This window comes from Calliphora vicina, chromosome 3 (genome assembly GCF_958450345.1).
Source record: "Calliphora vicina chromosome 3, idCalVici1.1, whole genome shotgun sequence".
In the NCBI taxonomy this organism is placed as follows: domain Eukaryota; kingdom Metazoa; phylum Arthropoda; class Insecta; order Diptera; family Calliphoridae; genus Calliphora; species Calliphora vicina.
The window spans coordinates 123,977,064-123,997,879 of record NC_088782.1 but is presented as its reverse complement, the minus strand read 5'-3'; the positions used below and the strand labels follow the sequence as shown (position 1 = coordinate 123,997,879).

At 27.5% G+C, this 20,816-nt stretch overlaps 1 protein-coding gene across 1 annotated transcript; it reads right to left on the bottom strand.

The window, feature by feature from the left end:
• Positions 1 to 11,177: 11,177 nt before the first annotated feature.
• On the bottom strand, positions 11,178 to 18,570 carry LOC135953566 (arylsulfatase B). Its single transcript, XM_065503514.1, has 7 exons — positions 18,436 to 18,570; positions 13,277 to 13,436; positions 12,986 to 13,212; positions 12,667 to 12,922; positions 12,446 to 12,603; positions 11,631 to 12,384; positions 11,178 to 11,562 (listed from the first exon to the last, which is right to left on the bottom strand). Exons 1-7 carry the CDS (start codon positions 18,550 to 18,552, stop codon positions 11,513 to 11,515), a joined length of 1,722 nt encoding a protein of 573 aa, XP_065359586.1. The 5' UTR covers positions 18,553 to 18,570; the 3' UTR covers positions 11,178 to 11,512.
• Between the last annotated feature and the right edge of the window lie 2,246 nt (positions 18,571 to 20,816).

The following is a 20,816-nucleotide window of genomic DNA, read 5'->3' as shown; positions in this document are numbered from 1 at the left end:
TTAACCGCAAGTTAGGCTAATATGAATTTCACAATGTACGATTAATTCTTAACTGACACTATTTAACAACAAAGTTGCTGTTAAATATAACCGAATAAATTTCGCCGGTTAGCATCTTAATTGTAAGAAATATAATAAAAGAACATGGAAAAACATTTATATTTTTGTAATATTTATAATTTTTAAAAGTGTAAAGCGAAAAAAAGTAAATTTTGCACGGGGTGATCCATATACCACCCGGATATTGCACTTACAAACCAAACAACAAATGTACACTTTTCCTTGTTGATTTTCAGTAATTGTTGTTCAGTTTGTTCTGTAAATTTTACAGTTAGGTGGTACCTTAATATTTTTGAGTTTTATACGTTTTTTTATTATACCACTAAGAAAACACAAATTATTATTTTTTATGCCGTCTTTTAGACAATTTTTTATATTTCAATCTTTCATTACACTATTTTTCGTAAACAAATGTATGTATTATTGCCATACTTTCTACTGAATGCTTTGGTTAAGTAATCAAATGATGGTGAAACGGAAATCGGTAACCGTTGGTTAAATGGTCCCCGTTAAACAAACCGACAGTTAGTTAATTTTCCGGTTAAAATGAAATAATCGTACATTGTGAAAATGGCCGTTAACCGCACAAAAATTAATCGGTTAAGCGATTGACCTAGTATGTACACAAAAATCACTTGGTTAAAAATATATGTAAATCTTAAGAAATTCAGTAAACAATAAATATGTACATCAAAATAATTTGTTTTTAAATAATAAACTCACCTGAAATTTTATTTATGTTCACTTATTTTATTCATTTGTGTATTTTTTATTATTATGTATGTTAAAATTAAATTCCCGTACCGATTACCGCTTTAATTACACTATGAAGAGAATTGGCCACTCTATTAAGCTTCCTTAATGAATTAATAACAATAATTTTGTTGGTGTAAAAAATACTTTACACTTTTTCAAGGCGAATTTATATAAATTCGCCTTGCAGTTTTCTTTGCTCTGCTTTTTTACTATTGAGATTTTGCTCTTCATCTTGCTCTCATCTCATTGATGCTTTTACTATTTGTAAATTTTACACTGTAAAAACAAAACAACAACAACACATTTAGATACGCAGCATCACGCGACATACAAGCAAAGTCATGCCCAAAGGGTTTATGTTTAAAACAACAACAACAATGGAATTATTGCACACACATCGTATTGATACGAGTACTTTTGCATTCTTCCACAACAACAAACACTAAAGTTTAGTGAATGTTAAAATTGGATTAGAAATCTTTAATAACATAATTCTACATCAGTTAGTTCCCTTCCCTCTTCCTATAGCTTTCTACCAATAATAATAATATCCTGTTAATAAAATCCCCCTGTCAAATAGAATTACATTTGAATGGGTAACTCTGCTCTGTTTTGCCAAATAATTTTAGTTCTTACACGGCCTCCTCTTAAATCGTTCGCTTTCAATTTGTACGCGTGTTGTTCGTCATTAATTAAAGTGAAAGTGAAGTGTAATTTACAACAATTCATAAAATTTAAACATTTTAATGAAATCTAAAACAATAACGATTAAAAAACAGTGATAAAATAAAGTTTTTATTAAAATAGAATAAAATAAGTGGAAAAAAGCAAAAAAAAGTACTCGTATCAATACGATGTGAGTGCAATAATTTCATTGTTGTTATTCTTGTATTAAATAGTGTTTAGTGTTTGTTGTTGTGGAAGAATGCAAAAGTACTCGTATCAATACGATGTGTGTGCAATAATTTCATTGTTGTTGTTGTTTTAAATAGTATTTAGTGTTTGTTATTGTTTTAAACATAAACCCTTTGGGCATGACTTTGCTTGTATATCGCGTGATGCTGCGTATTTAAATGTGTTGTTGTTGTTTGTGTTTTGTTTTAACAGTGTAAAATTTACAAATAGTAAAAGCATCAATGAGATGAGAGCAAGATGAAGAGCAAAATCTCAATAGTAAAAAAGCAGAGCAAAGAAAAGTGCAAGGCGAATTTATATAAATTCGCCTTGAAAAAGTGTAAAGTGTTTTTTACACCAACAAAATTATTGTTATTAATTCCTTAAGGAAGCTTAATAGAGTGGCCAATTCTCTTCATAGTGTAATTAAAGCGGTAATCGGTACGGGAATTTAATTTTAACATACTACATACTAATAATAAAATAAATATCTACACAAATGAATAAAATAAGTGAAGATAAATAAAATTTCAGGTGAGTTTATTATTTAAAAACAAATTATTTTGATGTACATATTTATTGTTTACTGAATTTCTTAAGATTTACATATATTTTTAACCAAGTGATTTTTGTATACATACTAGGGTAATTCAATCGGTTAACCGATTAATTTTTGTGCGATTAACTGTTTTAATAATTTAAAATTTACGATTTTCAAATAACAAATAAAGCGATTACTTTGTGTCGATTAACCGATTAACCGAAATTTCTTTTTATTTTTACACTTTATATAGAAATATAGTTTAAGACACACAAATTGTAAATCTTAACTCGTGAACATTCCCTTCTAGCAATAGTTTTTTGATTTAGGTATAGTTAGTACTAAAACTGAAACTAAGGAATTTGTTAATGACCTTTTTTCTAGAATGTTCTATGATGAACTTTGTCCTAATGAGTCGTAGGACGACATGGTAATAACGAAATTGAAAACATTACTGAAACGAGTCTTTTATCAGAACTTAACGAAAATATTTAAGTATTAAAAATCTAAAAAAAATCCAAAAAGAACTCCAATAGTATGATGGAAGATTATATGCATAGAAAAAACTAAAAAAATTCTGGATTCTTGGATATTCTTTATTATGCCTTACTTTTGATTTCTACAACATTTACAGTGCGAGATTTTTTTTAAGTTTAATTTTTATTAAAACTAAAAAGGAAATCATTTAAATTATATTCTATATATTTTTTAAAAGATTATTTCAGATGATCTCCCTAAAATCCTAAAAAAAACTCACATTATTTTTTGTTGTGCTTTTTATTAACAAAATGCTTATATAAAATTCGTGTTTTACTTTTCAATTGAAAATTAAAAAATAAATTATTCGGTTAATCGAATAATTTGAAAATAAACCGATTATATCTAAACCCTGATTAATTATTTGCTCGATTAACCGATTAAACCAGAATCCCAATTAATTGAATAAAGTAATATATACCAACTTACCTATTAAAAATAAAAATTTTAAATTTTTAGCTAAAAATGTTTTTCGTTTATCTAATTTAAATACAACTTTGATCAAGTTTTTATAAAAAATCGATTATTTGGCTGACAAAGCACAGTGTTTTAGAAAGGCTTTGCTTATACATTTTAATAATCCAATGGAAATTATTATTTAAATTCATTTATATTCAAATTTACATAAAATAACTTTAATAAATTCCTTTATTTTTGAAAAGTGTTCCGAAATATACTGAAAAGTTTTAAAATTTTCAAAAAGTAAAACGATTTTAGCTTTTTTTCTTCTTAAATAACAATTTATATCATTTTTTATAATTTTAGACCCTTTTTCTTTAAAGCATATTTTAGCATATAAAAACATATTTTTTACAGTTTGTTGAAAATATTAACAAACTAATTGCAGAGTTGTCAATTAAAAAGCTTTTCTCCTCCTTTCACCACCTTTTCTTCTACACTCTATCCCCTTTCCAAAGAAAGTAACACAATTATATATAGGCATATTAATTGCCTGAGTGTTACTTCTCTTTAAAAAAAAAAAAAAAAAATGGTTTTGCTAAAATCAGCATAAATTCTGTTTAATTAAATACCCAAATTTATTAACTAACTTAAAGTTAGTTATTTAAATGTTAACTTTAAGTTGACTAATTTTTAACAGATCTATAGTTATTTATAGAAGAATTATAGTTTTATTAGCAATAAGTCCACTTTTGAATTAAACTGTTAGTAAATTACCTGAAAGTATGATTTACCTTTTTGAAAAATTATAATTAATATTGAAACCATTTTAATTTTTTAAACTATTTTATTTATTTAATTTAGCTAAACAGCATTAAAAACACAAAAAATATATATATTCTTACAAAAAAAAACAAGTAATTCATTCATAACATTTGTTGGAGGAGATAATTTTTTGTCACTTGCTCATCACTGTTAATAATTGTTTCGTCAATTTATGTATGTTCTCAATCTCTTTGTTTGATCGTTGGTACCTATTACCCTTGTTGTTGTTGTTTATATTGCATCTCTTAGTGAGTACATATTAATGTTTTGTTAGTGCAAATTGTTTCTTGTTACTCTTTCTGTCGTGTCCGTACATGCATTGTTATTTATATAAATATAAGTAAGCTAATGCATGTAATGTTTTTGTTGTTAAATATAACGGACCACTTGTTATTTATATTTTTGGTAAATTCTTTAATGGTCCAATATATTGTTTTGTAAATTTTAGTTTTTAGTTAGAATCGAACCTCCAAAGAAACAACATCATTTTAGAAAAACACCCTTGCGTATTTTTTGATAACCTATTACATTTTGTAATAGGTAATTTTTTTTTAAGCGACAACATTTAAAATGTACACATGCATATACACAAATTATTTTTTTCTTTTATTTTTTATGCATTCTGCATGAATTTGTCGTTTTTTAATAACTTTCAAAGCATTTCTAATGTCTTTTACGGCATCATCAGACCCAAGCGATCGACAGGCATCTACATATTTAAAATATAGGTACATATGTATGAAATTGGAAATATATATACAAACATTTCTTTATAATATATTGCTTACCTGTTAACGCTTCGAAGAAATCTTGGAAACTTTTTAAGCGTTTTTTTCCATGCACACCATCAACATTAACATCCATACATACACTTGGCGAAATGACATTCGTGAAGGTCTTTTGTATGCGCCCTTTCAACAATTCCTTCATCATATTAACCTAAACTAAAAAATTAAGTTATTTAAAAATACAAATAGTGTACATACATATAAACGTCTTATTAATATTGTTTAAACTTACGTAAAGTTGATGATTATCCTCAGAAATCGTTTTGTTAATTTCATTTAAACGATCAATACTTTTAATCGGAAATGCGCAGCGTACTTTTTTATGTACATTCTCTTGCTTAAGGACCTTTTCTGCCAACACCTTCTGCTCTGCTAGACATGTCATTATAACATCATTTTGTTTCACTATAATGTCTGCAATTAAAGCGTAATAAAAATTATTAAAAATAATTATAAGCTTGTATAAAGATTATTTAGTTACCTTGGAGATTTTGAATGTTATCTGAAAGTAAATATATTTAATAAAATTTTAATTACATAATTTAATTTCAAATTACTTACCGTTCATTTCTTTAAACTTTTCTTGAAAAAGTTCTTTAATATTAGAACATCCTTGGCAAAAATTGTTTTCCTTGTTACCTATAAATACATATGTACATTACTAGCATATTACCTACTTTTTGCCGAAGTTTTTTACATGGCGAAGAACAGCTGATGCTGTTGTTAAATGAGTTAATAACAGCTTCAACTTATTTTATATTTACAGTCGACTTTAACGTCAAAAATATACTTTAACTTGTCTATGGTAGACCTAAATTCCACTCTTAAGTAAAGACGACTTTATTTCTATTAAAATATACTTTATTTCTGACTATGATTATGGGCCCAAGATGTATTAACAAGGTGGCAGCGTAACTACAACAATTACAACAATACAAGAACAATAGTCACTTTTGTTTGTGTAAAACCGTGTAAATTGTCAAAAAAAAAATTCACAAAAACGCACTTTTATAAATGAAATAGTTTTTTTAACATTTTTAAATATTTTATGCACATAAAGCGGTTACAAATACTCACTTTTTTAAATATAAAATAATCTTTTTAATCTTATAACAAATTTAAAAATATTTGTAAACAAGCTTTTGACATTTCACAAGGCAAAACACGAGTAGAGCAAAAAATATTCAGCTGGCGTTACGCTGCCACCTGGTTAAATATGCCTTGATTGGACCACTAAAGAATTTACCAAAAATATAAATAACAAGTGGTCCGTTATATTTAACAACAAAAACATTACATGCATTAGCTTACTTATATTTATATAAATAACAATGCATGTACGGCAGTGATGTTCAGCCCATACAACAATTGTTTAAAAAATTTAAACACTTTTGTTACGCTCTTTTAAAGAGCGTAATAAATGTCTCATTTTTTCAGAAATTCAATAAGCATTGTTGTTGGTTGGTTTTTGGATGAAGCAAAGCAAACACACGCGTTTCAATTACAATTGAACACAAAAAAACAAAGTTAAAAATAAATAATAAATTTGAGAGTATTTCGGCCGTATAATGTATATTCTTTCATTTCCTTAAAATTTAAATTATATTCATTTAATAAATTGGTTTTATTTGACAAAAATTCTAAATTTAAACTTTCTTCATTTTGTTGTTATTTTAAGTGTTTGACATTATGTTTGCTGGGTAGCTCTCTCACCAAATATCTTCATTTTTATTTTTGAACATCACTGATGTACGGACACGACAGAAAGAGTAACAAGAAACAATTTGCACTAACAAAACATTAATATGTACTCACTAAGAGATGCAATATAAACAACAACAGCAACAACAAGGGTAATAGGTACCAACGATCTAGTGATGTTAACTTTTTAATTTCGATTACCGTACAGCCCTAAAAAAATTACCGTTTTTTAAGTAAAATTACCGTATCCAAAGTTTAGTACAAAAATAATAATATTTTCTTATTGAAACAGGTTTATTTTTATAATTCAATATATCGAGGGCCTATATTCAAAACTCTCTATCTTAAAAAACAACTTTTCAGGAAAGCCAAAAAAAATGTTTTTTGTCGCGTATTACTTGAGTTATTAAAATTCGGTATGCTAGAGGGTTTTTCTTCTCAAAATATTCAATGTGTATATTAAAATGAAAAGATAGAGGATTTTGCATTTTAATAGAATTAAATTATTTTGATTTCATTTATGCCATCTGTCAGTTTTTAACGTGATTTATTTAAGATAACGGCTAATAATACAACATAAGATAAAAAAAAACTTTAAAAGTAGACACTTTTTAAGCAAACTCCAACTTCAACCATTTATTTTTATGCCATGGAAATTATATTTTCCAAAAACAAAATGGTAAAATATTTTCATGATAATTCATTTTTTTAAATGATTGAAAAATGTAAAATTCATGTTCAGCATTCAAAAATTAGTAGGAAAACATGAATTGCAAGAAGAAATTATTCCAAAAAAATATTTGAAAATTATTTGAAAAGATAGAGGCTTTTGCATTCGGAAAAAAATAATTTTTTAACATAGAGAAATAACAAAAATGCAAATAAAACTGCAAAAGACAATAGGTTGTAAGAAATTCACACCATAGATGAGGGCTGTTTTACTGAACATTTTACTATCAAAAAGTAATTTTCGTGAATATCAAAGATAGTGGGTTTTGAATATAGGACCATGTTTGTAAAACAGCAAAATGCCATTTTTATCAACATCATTTATTTGCCTTATAATATAAATTCCGTATCTATTTATTTAAATTCATCCATTTCAAAAGCTTCTGGGAAATGCAAATCTAAAGGAATTATAGAAATATTGGTATCGAACAATTAGGGATTTATTACGATCAGTTTTTAATACTAATTTGTATGTTGAAATATCAATACTTGAAAGACTTGCGATTACTTTACCGCGTAGATATATTTTGTCTAGTGGTAGTTGGTTATCATCATCCTCAAAGTTTTATGATTATTTTAATGAGAAATATGTACATTATATGTAGACACATTATGGAAATATAACGTTTGGGATATAATTTTTAAAAATTTAAACTTTTTAAAATTACCGTACAAATGTAGAAATTACCTGCCTACCGTACGGAGGTCTAAATTACCGTACAATACGGTAATTACCGTACGGTTAACATCACTGCAACGATCAAACAAAGAGATTGAGAACATACATAAATTGACGAAACAATTATTAACAGTGATGAGCAAGTGACAAAAAATTATCTCCTCCAACAAATGTTATGAATGAATTACTTGTTTTGTTTTTTTTTTTATTTTTTGTGTAAGAATATATATATTTTTTGTGTTTTTAATGCTGTTTAGCTAAATTAAATAAATAAAATAGTTTAAAAAATTAAAATGGTTTCAATATTAATTATAATTTTTCAAAAAGGTAAATCATACTTTCAGGTAATTTACTAACAGTTTAATTCAAAAGTGGACTTATTGCTAATAAAACTATAATTCTTCTATAAATAACTATAGATCTGTTAAAAATTAGTCAACTTAAAGTTAACATTTAAATAACTAACTTTAAGTTAGTTAAGAAAATTTGGGTATTTAATTAAACAGAATTTATGCAGATTTTAGCAAAACCATTTTAAATAATAATTTCCATTAGTTTGTTAATATTTTCAACAAACTGTAAAAATATGTTTTTATATGCTAAAATATGCTTTAAAGAAAAAGGGTCTAAAATTATAAAAAATGATATAAATTGTTATTTAAGAAGAAAAAAAGCTAAAATCGTTTTACTTTTTGAAAATGTTCAAACTTTTCAGTATATTTCGGAACACTTTTCAAAAATAAAGGAATTTATTAAAGTTATTTTATGTAAATATGAAGAGAATTGGCCACTCTATTAAGCTTCCTTAATGAATTAATAACAATAATTTTGTTGGTGTAAAAAACACTTTACACTTTTCTTTGCACTGCTTTTTTACTATTGAGATTTTGCTCTTCATCTTGCTCTCATCTCATTGATGCTTTTACTATTTGTAAATTTTACACTGTAAAAACAAAACACAAACAACAACAACACATTTAAATACGCAGCATCACGCGACATACAAGCAAAGTCATGCCCAAAGGGTTTATGTTTAAAACAACAAACACAATTCTCTTCATAGTGTAATTAAAGCGGTAATCGGTACGGGAATTTAATTTTAACATACATAATAATAAAAAATACACAAATGAATAAAATAAGTGAAGATAAATAAAAATTTCAGGTGAGTTTATTATTTAAAAACAAATGATTTTGATGTACATAGGTATTTATTGTTTACTGAATTTCTTAAGATTTACATATATTTTTAACCAAGTGATTTTTGTATAAATACTAGGGTAATTCAATCGGTTAACCGATTAATTTTTGTGCGGTTAACTGTTTTAATAATTTAAAATTTCGATTATTGTCGATTAACCGATTAACCGAAATTTCTTTTTATTTTTACACTTTATATAGAAATGTAGTTTAAGACACACAAATTGTAAATCTTAACTCGTGAACATTTCCTTCTAGCAATAGTTTTTTGATTTAGGTATAGTTAGTACGAAAACTGAAACTAAGAAATTTGTTAATGACCTTTTTTCTAGAATGTTCTATGATGAACTTTGTCCTAATGAGTCATAGGACGACATGGTAATAGACGAAATTGAAAACATTACTGAAACGAGTCTTTTATCAGAACTTAACGAAACTATTCAAGTATTAAAAGTCTAAAAAAATCCAAAAAGAACTCCAATGGTATGATGGAAGATTATATGCATAGAAAAAACTAAAAAAATTCTGGATTCTTGGATATTCTTTATTAGGCCTTACTTTTGATTTCTACAACATTTACAATCAGTGAGAGATTTTTTTAAGTTTAATTTTTATTAAAAGTAAAAAAGGAAAGCATTTAAATTATATTCTATATATTTTTTAAAAGATTATTTCAGATGATCTCCCTAAAATCCTAAAAAAACTCACATTATTTTTTGTTGTGCTTTTTATTAACAAAATGCTTATATAAAATTCGTGTTTTACTTTTCAATTGAAAATTAAAAAATAAATTATTCGGTTAATCAAATAATTTGAAAATAAACCGATTATTAACCGATTAAATCTAAACCCTGATTAATTATTTGCTCGATTAACCGATTAAACCAGAATCCCAATTAATTGAATAAAGTAATACATACCAACTTACCTATTAAAAATAATAATTTTAAATTTTTAGATGAAAATGTTTTTCATATATCTAATTTAAATACAACTTTGATCAAGTTTTTATAAAAAATCGATTATTTGGCTGACAAAGCACAGTGTTTTAGAAAGGTTTTGTTTATACATTTTAATAATCCAATGGAAATTATTATTTAAATTCATTTATATTCAAATTTACATAAAATAACTTTAATAAATTCCTTTATTTTTGAAAATTGTTCCGAAATATACTGAAAAGTTTGAACATTTTCAAAAAGTAAAACGATTTTAGCTTTTTTCTTCTTAAATAACAATTTATATCATTTTTTATAATTTTAGACCCTTTTTCTTTAAAGCATATTTTAGCATATAAAAACATATTTTAACAGTTTGAAATTTTTCGAAAATTTTTTATTTTTTTTCTTCTTAAATCACAATTTATAGAATTTTTAATGTTTTCAGACCCTTTTTCATTAAAGCATATTTTAGCATATAAAAGCATATTTTTACAGTTTGCTGAAAATATTAACAAACTAATGGAAATTATTATTTAAAATGCTTTTGCTAAAATCTGCATAAATTCTGTTTAATTAAATACCCAAATTTGTTAAAGAAAACTTCCAAAATTCCCACAAAAATTTTAAAAATTAAGCTAATTCAAACTATGTTTTAAAATCTTTTTTATCAACAGCATATTTTGGCATATAAAAGCTTATTTCTAATATTCCTTGCTAATTTTAATAAACTCAGTAAAATTGTTATTTAAATACGTATATAATGATATTTATGTACGTAAATCGACTTTATTAAATTCCCATTTTTTTTTAAAGAAAACCCCCAAAATTTCCCCAAATTTCAGAAATTTTAAAAATTTAAAACAATGTTAGTTCTTTTTGTTAGTAATTTTTTTATTTTAAATTACTTTAACTTCAATTTTTAGTATTTCTGCGACTATTTTCTAAAAAGCATATTTTTGCATATAAAAGCATATTTTTAAAATTTCTTAAAATCTTAACAAACTAATATAAAATGCTGTATATTATTGTTAATGTTTAAATTCCCATTGTTTAAATTCCCACATTTTTTCAAGAAAATCTCCAAAATTTCCAAAAAAAATTTTAAAATTTAAAAAAAATATAAAATGTTGGTTAAAATTACTATAAAAAGCATTTTTAATGATTTTACAACATTTTTTTCAAAAGCATATTTTAGCATATTTTTGGCATATAAAAGCATATTTTGATTTTTTCTTATAAATTTAAACAAACTATATGAAAACGTTAAACATTATTGTTTATGCTGGCATCAGTTATTAATTACATTAATTAAATTCCCATAGTTTTAAACAAAATCCCCAAAATCTCCCTATATTTAAGGAATTTTGAAAAAATTTAATTTTCCATTTGCTAAATAGTTTTATTTATTTAATCTCGTTTAAACAAATTCATAGTTTTCAGCCTTTAAAATTGCAAACAAATTTCACAATTCCGCTCTACAGGGTGGTGAATTGTAGTCACATTCCAAAATATCTATAAAAATACAAAATTTTAATGCTTAATTATTTCTCTGCAATATAAACAAATTAAATTCTGCTTACATTTCGTTACCGGCTCCTCTAAATAGTTTGTCCAAGTGCAATCATGTCTCGAGGGATCATTCTCAATAACACTACCTCCTATGCGCGGCTTTATAGCCGTCTGTCCTAACTCCTCCACTCTATTTCTCATTTCAATTAATTTCTCTTTATATTCAACCTTTCCTGCTAAATTATTTTGTTCACATGGATCCTGCCAAATATTAAAGAGGCATTCTTCTTTTAAAGGCTCACAAGTCGACCCCAATTGACCACATTTTATTTGAGCTTGAGTTCTTAGACTTTTGATTTGTAGTTCTGTTAAAGGTTTTTCAGCATATTTGGTTAGTGACTTGCCAGCTAAAGAATTTTGCACCACTTTCACATAGTTCACTTCCCGGGGATCTGTTATATTGGGATTTCTGTGCAGTAAAACATGATCATATTGTCCCTCAATGGTGGTGCCATTGATGTATTTAAATTGTCCCTTCATAAAGGATTTCACTTGATAAATATCATCCAACATGTGTACAATTTCCCTTTCACTGTGGTTGCCTCTGAAGGTGTCCGTTTTGGAGTTAACCAGATCAGGCCAGTGATTTAAACCATCCAGTTTCAGTTGCCAGGGTTCTAAGGGGATTTTGGCTGCCGCAGCTAAGGTGGGCAACCAGTCGCCTACATAAATGGGTGGTTGGTAAATCGAAGCCTTATTTTTTATCAAGGGACTCCAAATAGCACCAGTTACTCGTATGCCACCTTCCCAGGGGGAATTTTTTTGCTTTAAAAAGAGATTTATTGATATATCTAAACTCATTTAAAGGATCTTAGAAGTAAATTACCCCTCTTAAAGGCCAATTCGAACCGGTGTTATTAAACAGACCCACTGAAGGGCCACCGTTATCGGAATAGAAAAGAATTATAGAATTTTTCAGTTGATTTGACTTGTCCAAAGCCTTAACAATTCTGCCCACACTTTCATCCAGTTTAGAGGCCATGGCTATAGGAAAAAACATAAATTGATGGGAAATAATTCTTTATATCCTTTATTTGCTTTACCCACCCGCATAAGTTCTTCTCCTGATATCTGGTATATAGTTAAACTTCTCAATTTCCTTTTGTGGAGCCTGCAAGGGTTCCTCATCGTTGGCTGTATGAGTGGCCAAATGATTGACCACTAAAAATAAAGGCTGGGCAGCCTTATTCTTCAAAATAATACTCTCCGCCTCCTGAGTAAACAGATCAGTAACATAGCTGCCCTCTGGCGCACATTCCAACTCCATATTACGACGAAAATCATAACCCAAACTGTAATTGGTCTGAAATTTTTCATCTCTATATTTCCCTAGATCTTTAAGAATTTTTTAAAAAAACAAACTTACCGGCATTTTCGATCTCATGCGGAAATAGTCCACATAAGCTCCCCAATAGCCATAGTGAGTGTCAAAACCATTAAAAGTGGGCGTAAACTCTTTGCGTGCCATGCCCAAATGCCATTTACCCACCAGATTGGTGGAATAACCCTGGGCCTGGAAAATCTCAGCCATGCTGGTGAAATTTTCCAATATACCCCAGGGTTCCTCATTTACTATGACAAAATGTTGGGTTCCTGGAAATTTGTAACAAAGGTGAATGTTTTTTGAACCTTTTTAAGTTAATTTTAAGATAGAAACCTGTATGTATGGGATAGAGGCCAGTTAGAAGAGCCGCTCTAGAGGGAGTACACATGGGTGGAGTGTATAAACGATTTAGGATTTTGCCATGATAAGCCAAGGCATCTATATTGGGCGTTAGATATTCTTTGGCTCCACGGAAGCTGGTATCGTCGAGACCCTGTTCAAAAAATTTAATGATTGATTTATAAATTGGTTGATAAAAGGAACCACGATTGATGTATAAATTGATTGATAAAAGGAACCACGATTGATGTAAAAATTGATTGATAAAAGGAACCACGATTGATGTATAAATTGATTGATAAAAGGAACCATGATTGATGTATAAATTGATTGATAAAAGGAACCACGATTGATGTACAAATTGATTGATAAAAGGAACCATGATTGATGTATAAATTGATTGATAAAAGGAACCACGATTGAAGTATAAATTGATTGATAAAAGGAACCATGATTGATGTATAAATTGATTGATAAAAGGAACCACGATTGATGTATAAATTGATTGATAAAAGTAACCACGATTGATGTACAAATTGATTGATAAAAAGAACCACGTTTGATGTATAAATTGATTGATAAAAAGAACCACGATTGATGTATAAATTGATTGATAAAAGGAACCACTATTGATGTATAAATTGATTGATAAAAGGAACCACGATTGATGGATAAATTGGTTGATAAAAGGAACCACGATTGATGTAAAAATTGATTGATAAAAGGAACAACAATAGATGAATAAATTGATTGATAAAAGGAACCACGTTTGATGTATAAATTGATTGATAAAAAGAACCACGATTGATGTATAAATTGATTGATAAAAGGAACCACTATTGATGTATAAATTGATTGATAAAAGGAACCACGATTGATGTATAAATTGATTGATAAAAGGAACCACGATTGATGTATAAATTGATTGATAACAGGAACCATGATTGATGTATAAATTGATTGATAAAAGAAACCACGATTGATGTATAAATTGATTGATAAAAGGAACCATGATTGATGTATAAATTGATTGATAAAAGGAACCACGATTGATGTATAAATTGATTGATAACAGGAACCACGATTGATGTATAAATTGATTGATAAAAGGAACCACGATTGATGTATAAATTGATTGATAAAAGAAACCACGATTGATGTATAAATTGATTGATAAAAGGAACCACGATTGATGTATAAATTGATTGATAAAAGAAACCACGATTGATGTATAAATTGATTGATAAAAAGAACCACGATTGATGTATAAATTGATTGATAAAAGGAACCACGATTGATGTATAAATTGATTGATACCAGGAACCACGATTGATGTATAAATTGATTGATAAAAGGAACCACGATTGATGTATAAATTGATTGATAACAGGAACCATGATTGATGTATAAATTGATTGATAAAAGAAACCACGATTGATGTATAAATTGATTGATAAAAGGAACCACGATTGATGTATAAATTGATTGATAAAAGGACCCACGATTGATGTATAAATTGATTGATAAAAGGAACCATGATTGATGTATAAATTGATTGATAAAAGGAACCACAATTGATGAATAAATTGTTTGATAAAAGGAACCACGATTGATGTATAAATTGATTGATAAAAGGAACCACGATTTAGGTATAAATTGATTGATAAAAGGAACTAGGATTGATGTATAAATTGATTGATAAAAGGAACCACGATTGATGTATAAATTGATTGATAAAAAGAACCACGATTGATGTATAAATTGATTGATAAAAGGAACAACAATAGATGAATAAATTGATTGATAAAAGGAACCACGTTTGATGTATAAATTGATTGATAAAAAGAACCACGATTGATGTATAAATTGATTGATAAAAGGAACCACTATTGATGTATAAATTGATTGATAAAAGGAACCACGATTGATGTATAAATTGATTGATAAAAGGAACCACGATTGATGTATAAATTGATTGATAACAGGAACCATGATTGATGTATAAATTGATTGATAAAAGGAACCATGATTGATGTATAAATTGATTGATAAAAGGAACCACGATTGATGTATAAATTGATTGATAAAAGGAACCACGATTGATGTATAAATTGATTGATAAAAGGAACCACGATTGATGTATAAATTGATTGATAACAGGAACCACGATTGATGTATAAATTGATTGATAAAAGAAACCACGATTGATGTATAAATTGATTGATAAAAGGAACCATGATTGATGTATAAATTGATTGATAAAAGGAACCACGATTGATGTATAAATTGATTGATAAAAGGAACCACGATTGATGTATAAATTGATTGATAACAGGAACCACGATTGATGTATAAATTGATTGATAAAAGGAACCACGATTGATGTATAAATTGATTGATAACAGGAACCATGATTGATGTATAAATTGATTGATAAAAGAAACCACGATTGATGTATAAATTGATTGATAAAAGGAACCACGATTGATGTATAAATTGATTGATAAAAGGACCCACGATTGATGTATAAATTGATTGATAAAAGGAACCATGATTGATGTATAAATTGATTGATAAAAGGAACCACAATTGATGAATAAATTGTTTGATAAAAGAAACCACGATTGATGTATAAATTGATTGATAAAAGGAACCACGATTTAGGTATAAATTGATTGATAAAAGGAACTAGGATTGATGTATAAATTGATTGATAAAAGGAACCACGATTGATGTATAAATTGATTGATAAAAGTAACCACGATTGATGTATAAATTGATTGATAAAAGGAACCACGATTGATGTAGAAACTGATTGATAAAAGAAACCACGATTGATGTATAAATTTATTGATAAAAGGAACCACGATTGATGTATAAATTGATTGATAAAAGGAACCACGATTGATGTATAAATTGATTGATAAAAGGAACCACGATTGATGTATAAATTGATTGATAACAGGAACCATGATTGATGTATAAATTGATTGATAAAAGAAACCACGATTGATGTATAAATTGATTGATAAAAGGAACCATGATTGATGTATAAATTGATTGATAAAAGGAACCACGATTGATGTATAAATTGATTGATAACAGGAACCACGATTGATGAATAAATTGATTGATAAAAGGAACCACGATTGATGTATAAATTGATTGATAAAAGAAACCACGATTGATGTATAAATTGATTGATAAAAGGAACCATGATTGATGTATAAATTGATTGATAAAAGGAACCATGATTGATGTATAAATTGATTGATAAAAGGAACCACGATTGATGTATAAATTGATTGATAAAAGGAACCATGATTGATGTATAAATTGATTGATAAAAGGAACCACGATTGATGTATAAATTGATTGATAAAAGGAACCACGATTGATGTATAAATTGATTGATACCAGGAACCACGATTGATGTATAAATTGATTGATAAAAGGAACCACGATTGATGTATAAATTGATTGATAACAGGAACCATGATTGATGTATAAATTGATTGAGAAAAGAAACCACGATTGATGTATAAATTGATTGATAAAAGGAACCACGATTGATGTATAAATTGATTGATAAAAGGACCCACGATTGATGTATAAATTGATTGATAAAAGGAACCATGATTGATGTATAAATTGATTGATAAAAGGAACCACAATTGATGAATAAATTGTTTGATAAAAGGAACCACGATTGATGTATAAATTGATTGATAAAAGGAACCACGATTGATGTATAAATTGATTGATAACAGGAACCATGATTGATGTATAAATTGATTGATAAAAGGAACCATGATTGATGTATAAATTGATTGATAAAAGGAACCACGATTTAGGTATAAATTGATTGATAAAAGGAACTAGGATTGATGTATAAATTGATTGATAAAAGGAACCACGATTGATGTATAAATTGATTGATAAAAGTAACCACGATTGATGTAAAAATTGATTGATAAAAGGAACAACAATAGATGAATAAATTGATTGATAAAAGGAACCACGTTTGATGTATAAATTGATTGATAAAAAGAACCACGATTGATGTATAAATTGATTGATAAAAGGAACCACTATTGATGTATAAATTGATTGATAAAAGGAACCACGATTGATGTATAAATTGATTGATAAAAGTAACCACGATTGATGTATAAACTGATTGATAAAAGAAACCACGATTGATGTATAAATTGATTGATAAAAGTAACCACGATTGATGTATAAATTGATTGATAAAAGGAACCACGATTGATGTATAAATTGATTGATAAAAGGAACCACGATTGATGTAAAAATTGATTGATAAAAGGAACCACGATTGATGTATAAATTGATTGATAAAAGGAATCACGATTGATGTATAAATTCGTTGATAAAAGGAACCTCGATTGATGTATAAATTGATTGATAAAAGGAACCACGATTGATGTAAAAATTGCTTGATAAAAGGAACGAAGATTGATGTATAAATTGATTGATAAAAGGAACCACGATTGATGTATAAATTGATTGATAAAAGGAACCACGATTGATGGATAAATTGATTGATAAAAGGAACCACGATTGATGTACAAATTGATTGATAAAAGGAACCACGATTGATGTAAAAATTAATTGATAAAAAGAACCACGATTGATGTAAAAATTGATTGATAAAAGGAACCACGATTGATGTATAAATTGATTGATAAAAGGAACCACGATAGTTTTGTAGCTGGCCTAATCATTTCTTCAAGGAACTAAGCTTCCAAATCAGTATTTAATATTATTGTAAAGTGGGAAGCATCTGGAAATGGGTTAGGAATTATAGTAGCTAATTAATCTCAAACAGACTTGATATTAACCTTGTCCAATAAAATTCCGCAATCTATGCTATTTCCTTATGACGTTTTTATTATCTTTTGATTAAATATTTTTGTTATTTATTTCAATATCTTTATGATAATGTTTAGAGATAAAAAACACTTTTATATAAATCGTGCGATCTAAATTATTTAAACAAGAACCTAACAATTATCTTAATATTATACGAGGGCAGATGGAAATCTATGTCATAGTTGAAGTTATTAACATTTCTTTTAGTTTCACTTAATTTTCACCATTCATTATTTAATATTCTTTCTTATATTCACCATATCGTCTGCCATTATTATCACTATATTTGGTGGCTGTATATTCTTTGCCAGGATACTCTTACAGCCCCAACAAATCATATATAAAAATAGGCACGCTTTGAAAAACATTTTCATTTCAACACTTCAGTTGGGTGTCTGTTTTGAAACTGAACTTGCACGAAAAAAAAAAAATCATTTGTTTTATAATTTCAGCTGTTGTCTGAAGTAATAAAGACGTGTCAATTAAGATAAACAATATTTAATTAAACTAGACCGTAATAATTTTACAGATGGGGTCTCTAAAGCAATAAAAGAGAAAATTGACTTGATTTTTTGTTTAATTACTTTCAACATTTCAATCATGCAGATAAGAGAGGAGGTGTGAGGGTCTGGGAGACACGAGTTTTAATAAAGATTAAGGCAAAAGAGATTAGGGAGACTTGGAACGAGAAAAACTATTAGAAAGGTACTAAACATGTGCAAACTCAAAATATCGCTAATAACTTGGCCAATAAGCGTTTAATCAAGAAAAGGAGATCGATCTGTGATCACTCATATTTCTAACCAAAAATCAATTTTTTATATAAAAACTCAAAATATCTAAATTCGCTAATAACTTGGCAATTAAGCGTTTAATCAAGAAAAGGACTTCGATCTGTGATCACTCATATTTCTGGCCAAAAATCGATTTTTTTTATATAAAAACTCAAAATATCTAAATTTGCTAATAACTTGGCCAATAAGCGTTTAATCAAGAAAAGGAGCTCGATCTGTGATCACTCATATTTCTGAACAAAAATCGATTTTTTTATATAAAAACTCGAAATATCTAAATTTGCTAATAACTTGGCAATTAAGCGTTTAATCAAGAAAAGGACTTCGATCTGTGATCACTCATATTTATATAAAAACTCAAAATATCTAAATTTGCTAATAACTTGGCCAATAAGCGTTTAATCAGGAGAAGCAGCTCGATCTGTGATCACTCATATTTCTGAACAAAAATCGATTTTTTTATATAAAAACTCAAAATATCTAAATTCGCTAATAACTTGGCCAATAAGCGTTTAATCAAGAAAAGGAGCTCGATCTGTGATCACTCATATTTCTGGCCAAAAATCGATTTTTTTATATAAAAACTCAAAATATCTAAATTTGCTAATAACTTGGCCAATAAGCGTTGAATCAAGAAAAAGAGCTCGATCTGTGATCACTCATATTTCTGAACAAAAATCGATTTTTTTATATAAAAACTCAAAATATCTAAATTCGCTAATAACTTGGCCAATAAGCGTTTAATCAAGAAAAGGGGCTCGATCTGTGATCACTCATATTTCTTAACAAAAATCAATTTTTTATATAAAAACTCAAAATATCTAAATTTGCTAATAACTTGGCCAATAAGCGTTTAATCAAGAAAAGGTGCTCGATCTGTGATCACTCATATTTCTGAACAAAAATAGACTTTTTTTAATAAAAACTCAAAATATCTAAATTCGCTAATAACTTGGCCAATAAGGCTTTAATCAAGAAAGGCAGCTCAATCTGTGATCACTCATATTTCTGGCCAAAAATCGTTTTTTTTATATAAACTCGAAATATCTAAATTTGCTAATAACTTGGCCAATAAGCGTTTAATCAGGAGAAGGAGCTCGATCTGTGATCACTCATATTTCTAACCAAAAATCGATTTTTTTTATATAAAACTCAAAATATCTAAATTTGCTAATAACTTGGCCAATAAGCGTTTAATCAAGAAAAGGAGCTTGATCTGTGATCACTCATATTTCTAACAAAAAATCGATTTTTTATATAAAACTCAAAATATCTAAATTTGCTAATAACTTGGCCAATAAGCGTTTAATCAAGAAAAGGACGTCGATCTGTGATCACTCATATTTCTGACCAAAAATCGATTTTTTTATATAAAATATCAAAATATCTAATTTCGCTAATAACTTGGCCAATAAGCGTTGAATCAAGAAAACGAGCTTGATCTGTGATCACTCATATTTCTAAACAAAAATCGATTTTTTTATATGAAAACCTAAAATATCTAATTTCGCTAATAACTTGGCCAATAAGCGTTTAATCAAGAAAAGGAGATCGATCTGTGATCACTCATATTTCTAACCAAAAATCAATTTTTTATATAAAAACTCAAAATATCTAAATTCGCTAATAACTTGGCAATTAAGCGTTTAATCAAGAAAAGGACTTCGATCTGTGATCACTCATATTTATATAAAAACTCAAAATATCTAAATTTGCTAATAACTTGGCCAATAAGCGTTTAATCAGGAGAAGCAGCTCGATCTGTGATCACTCATATTTCTGAACAAAAATCGATTTTTTTATATAAAAACTCAAAATATCTAAATTCGCTAATAACTTGGCCA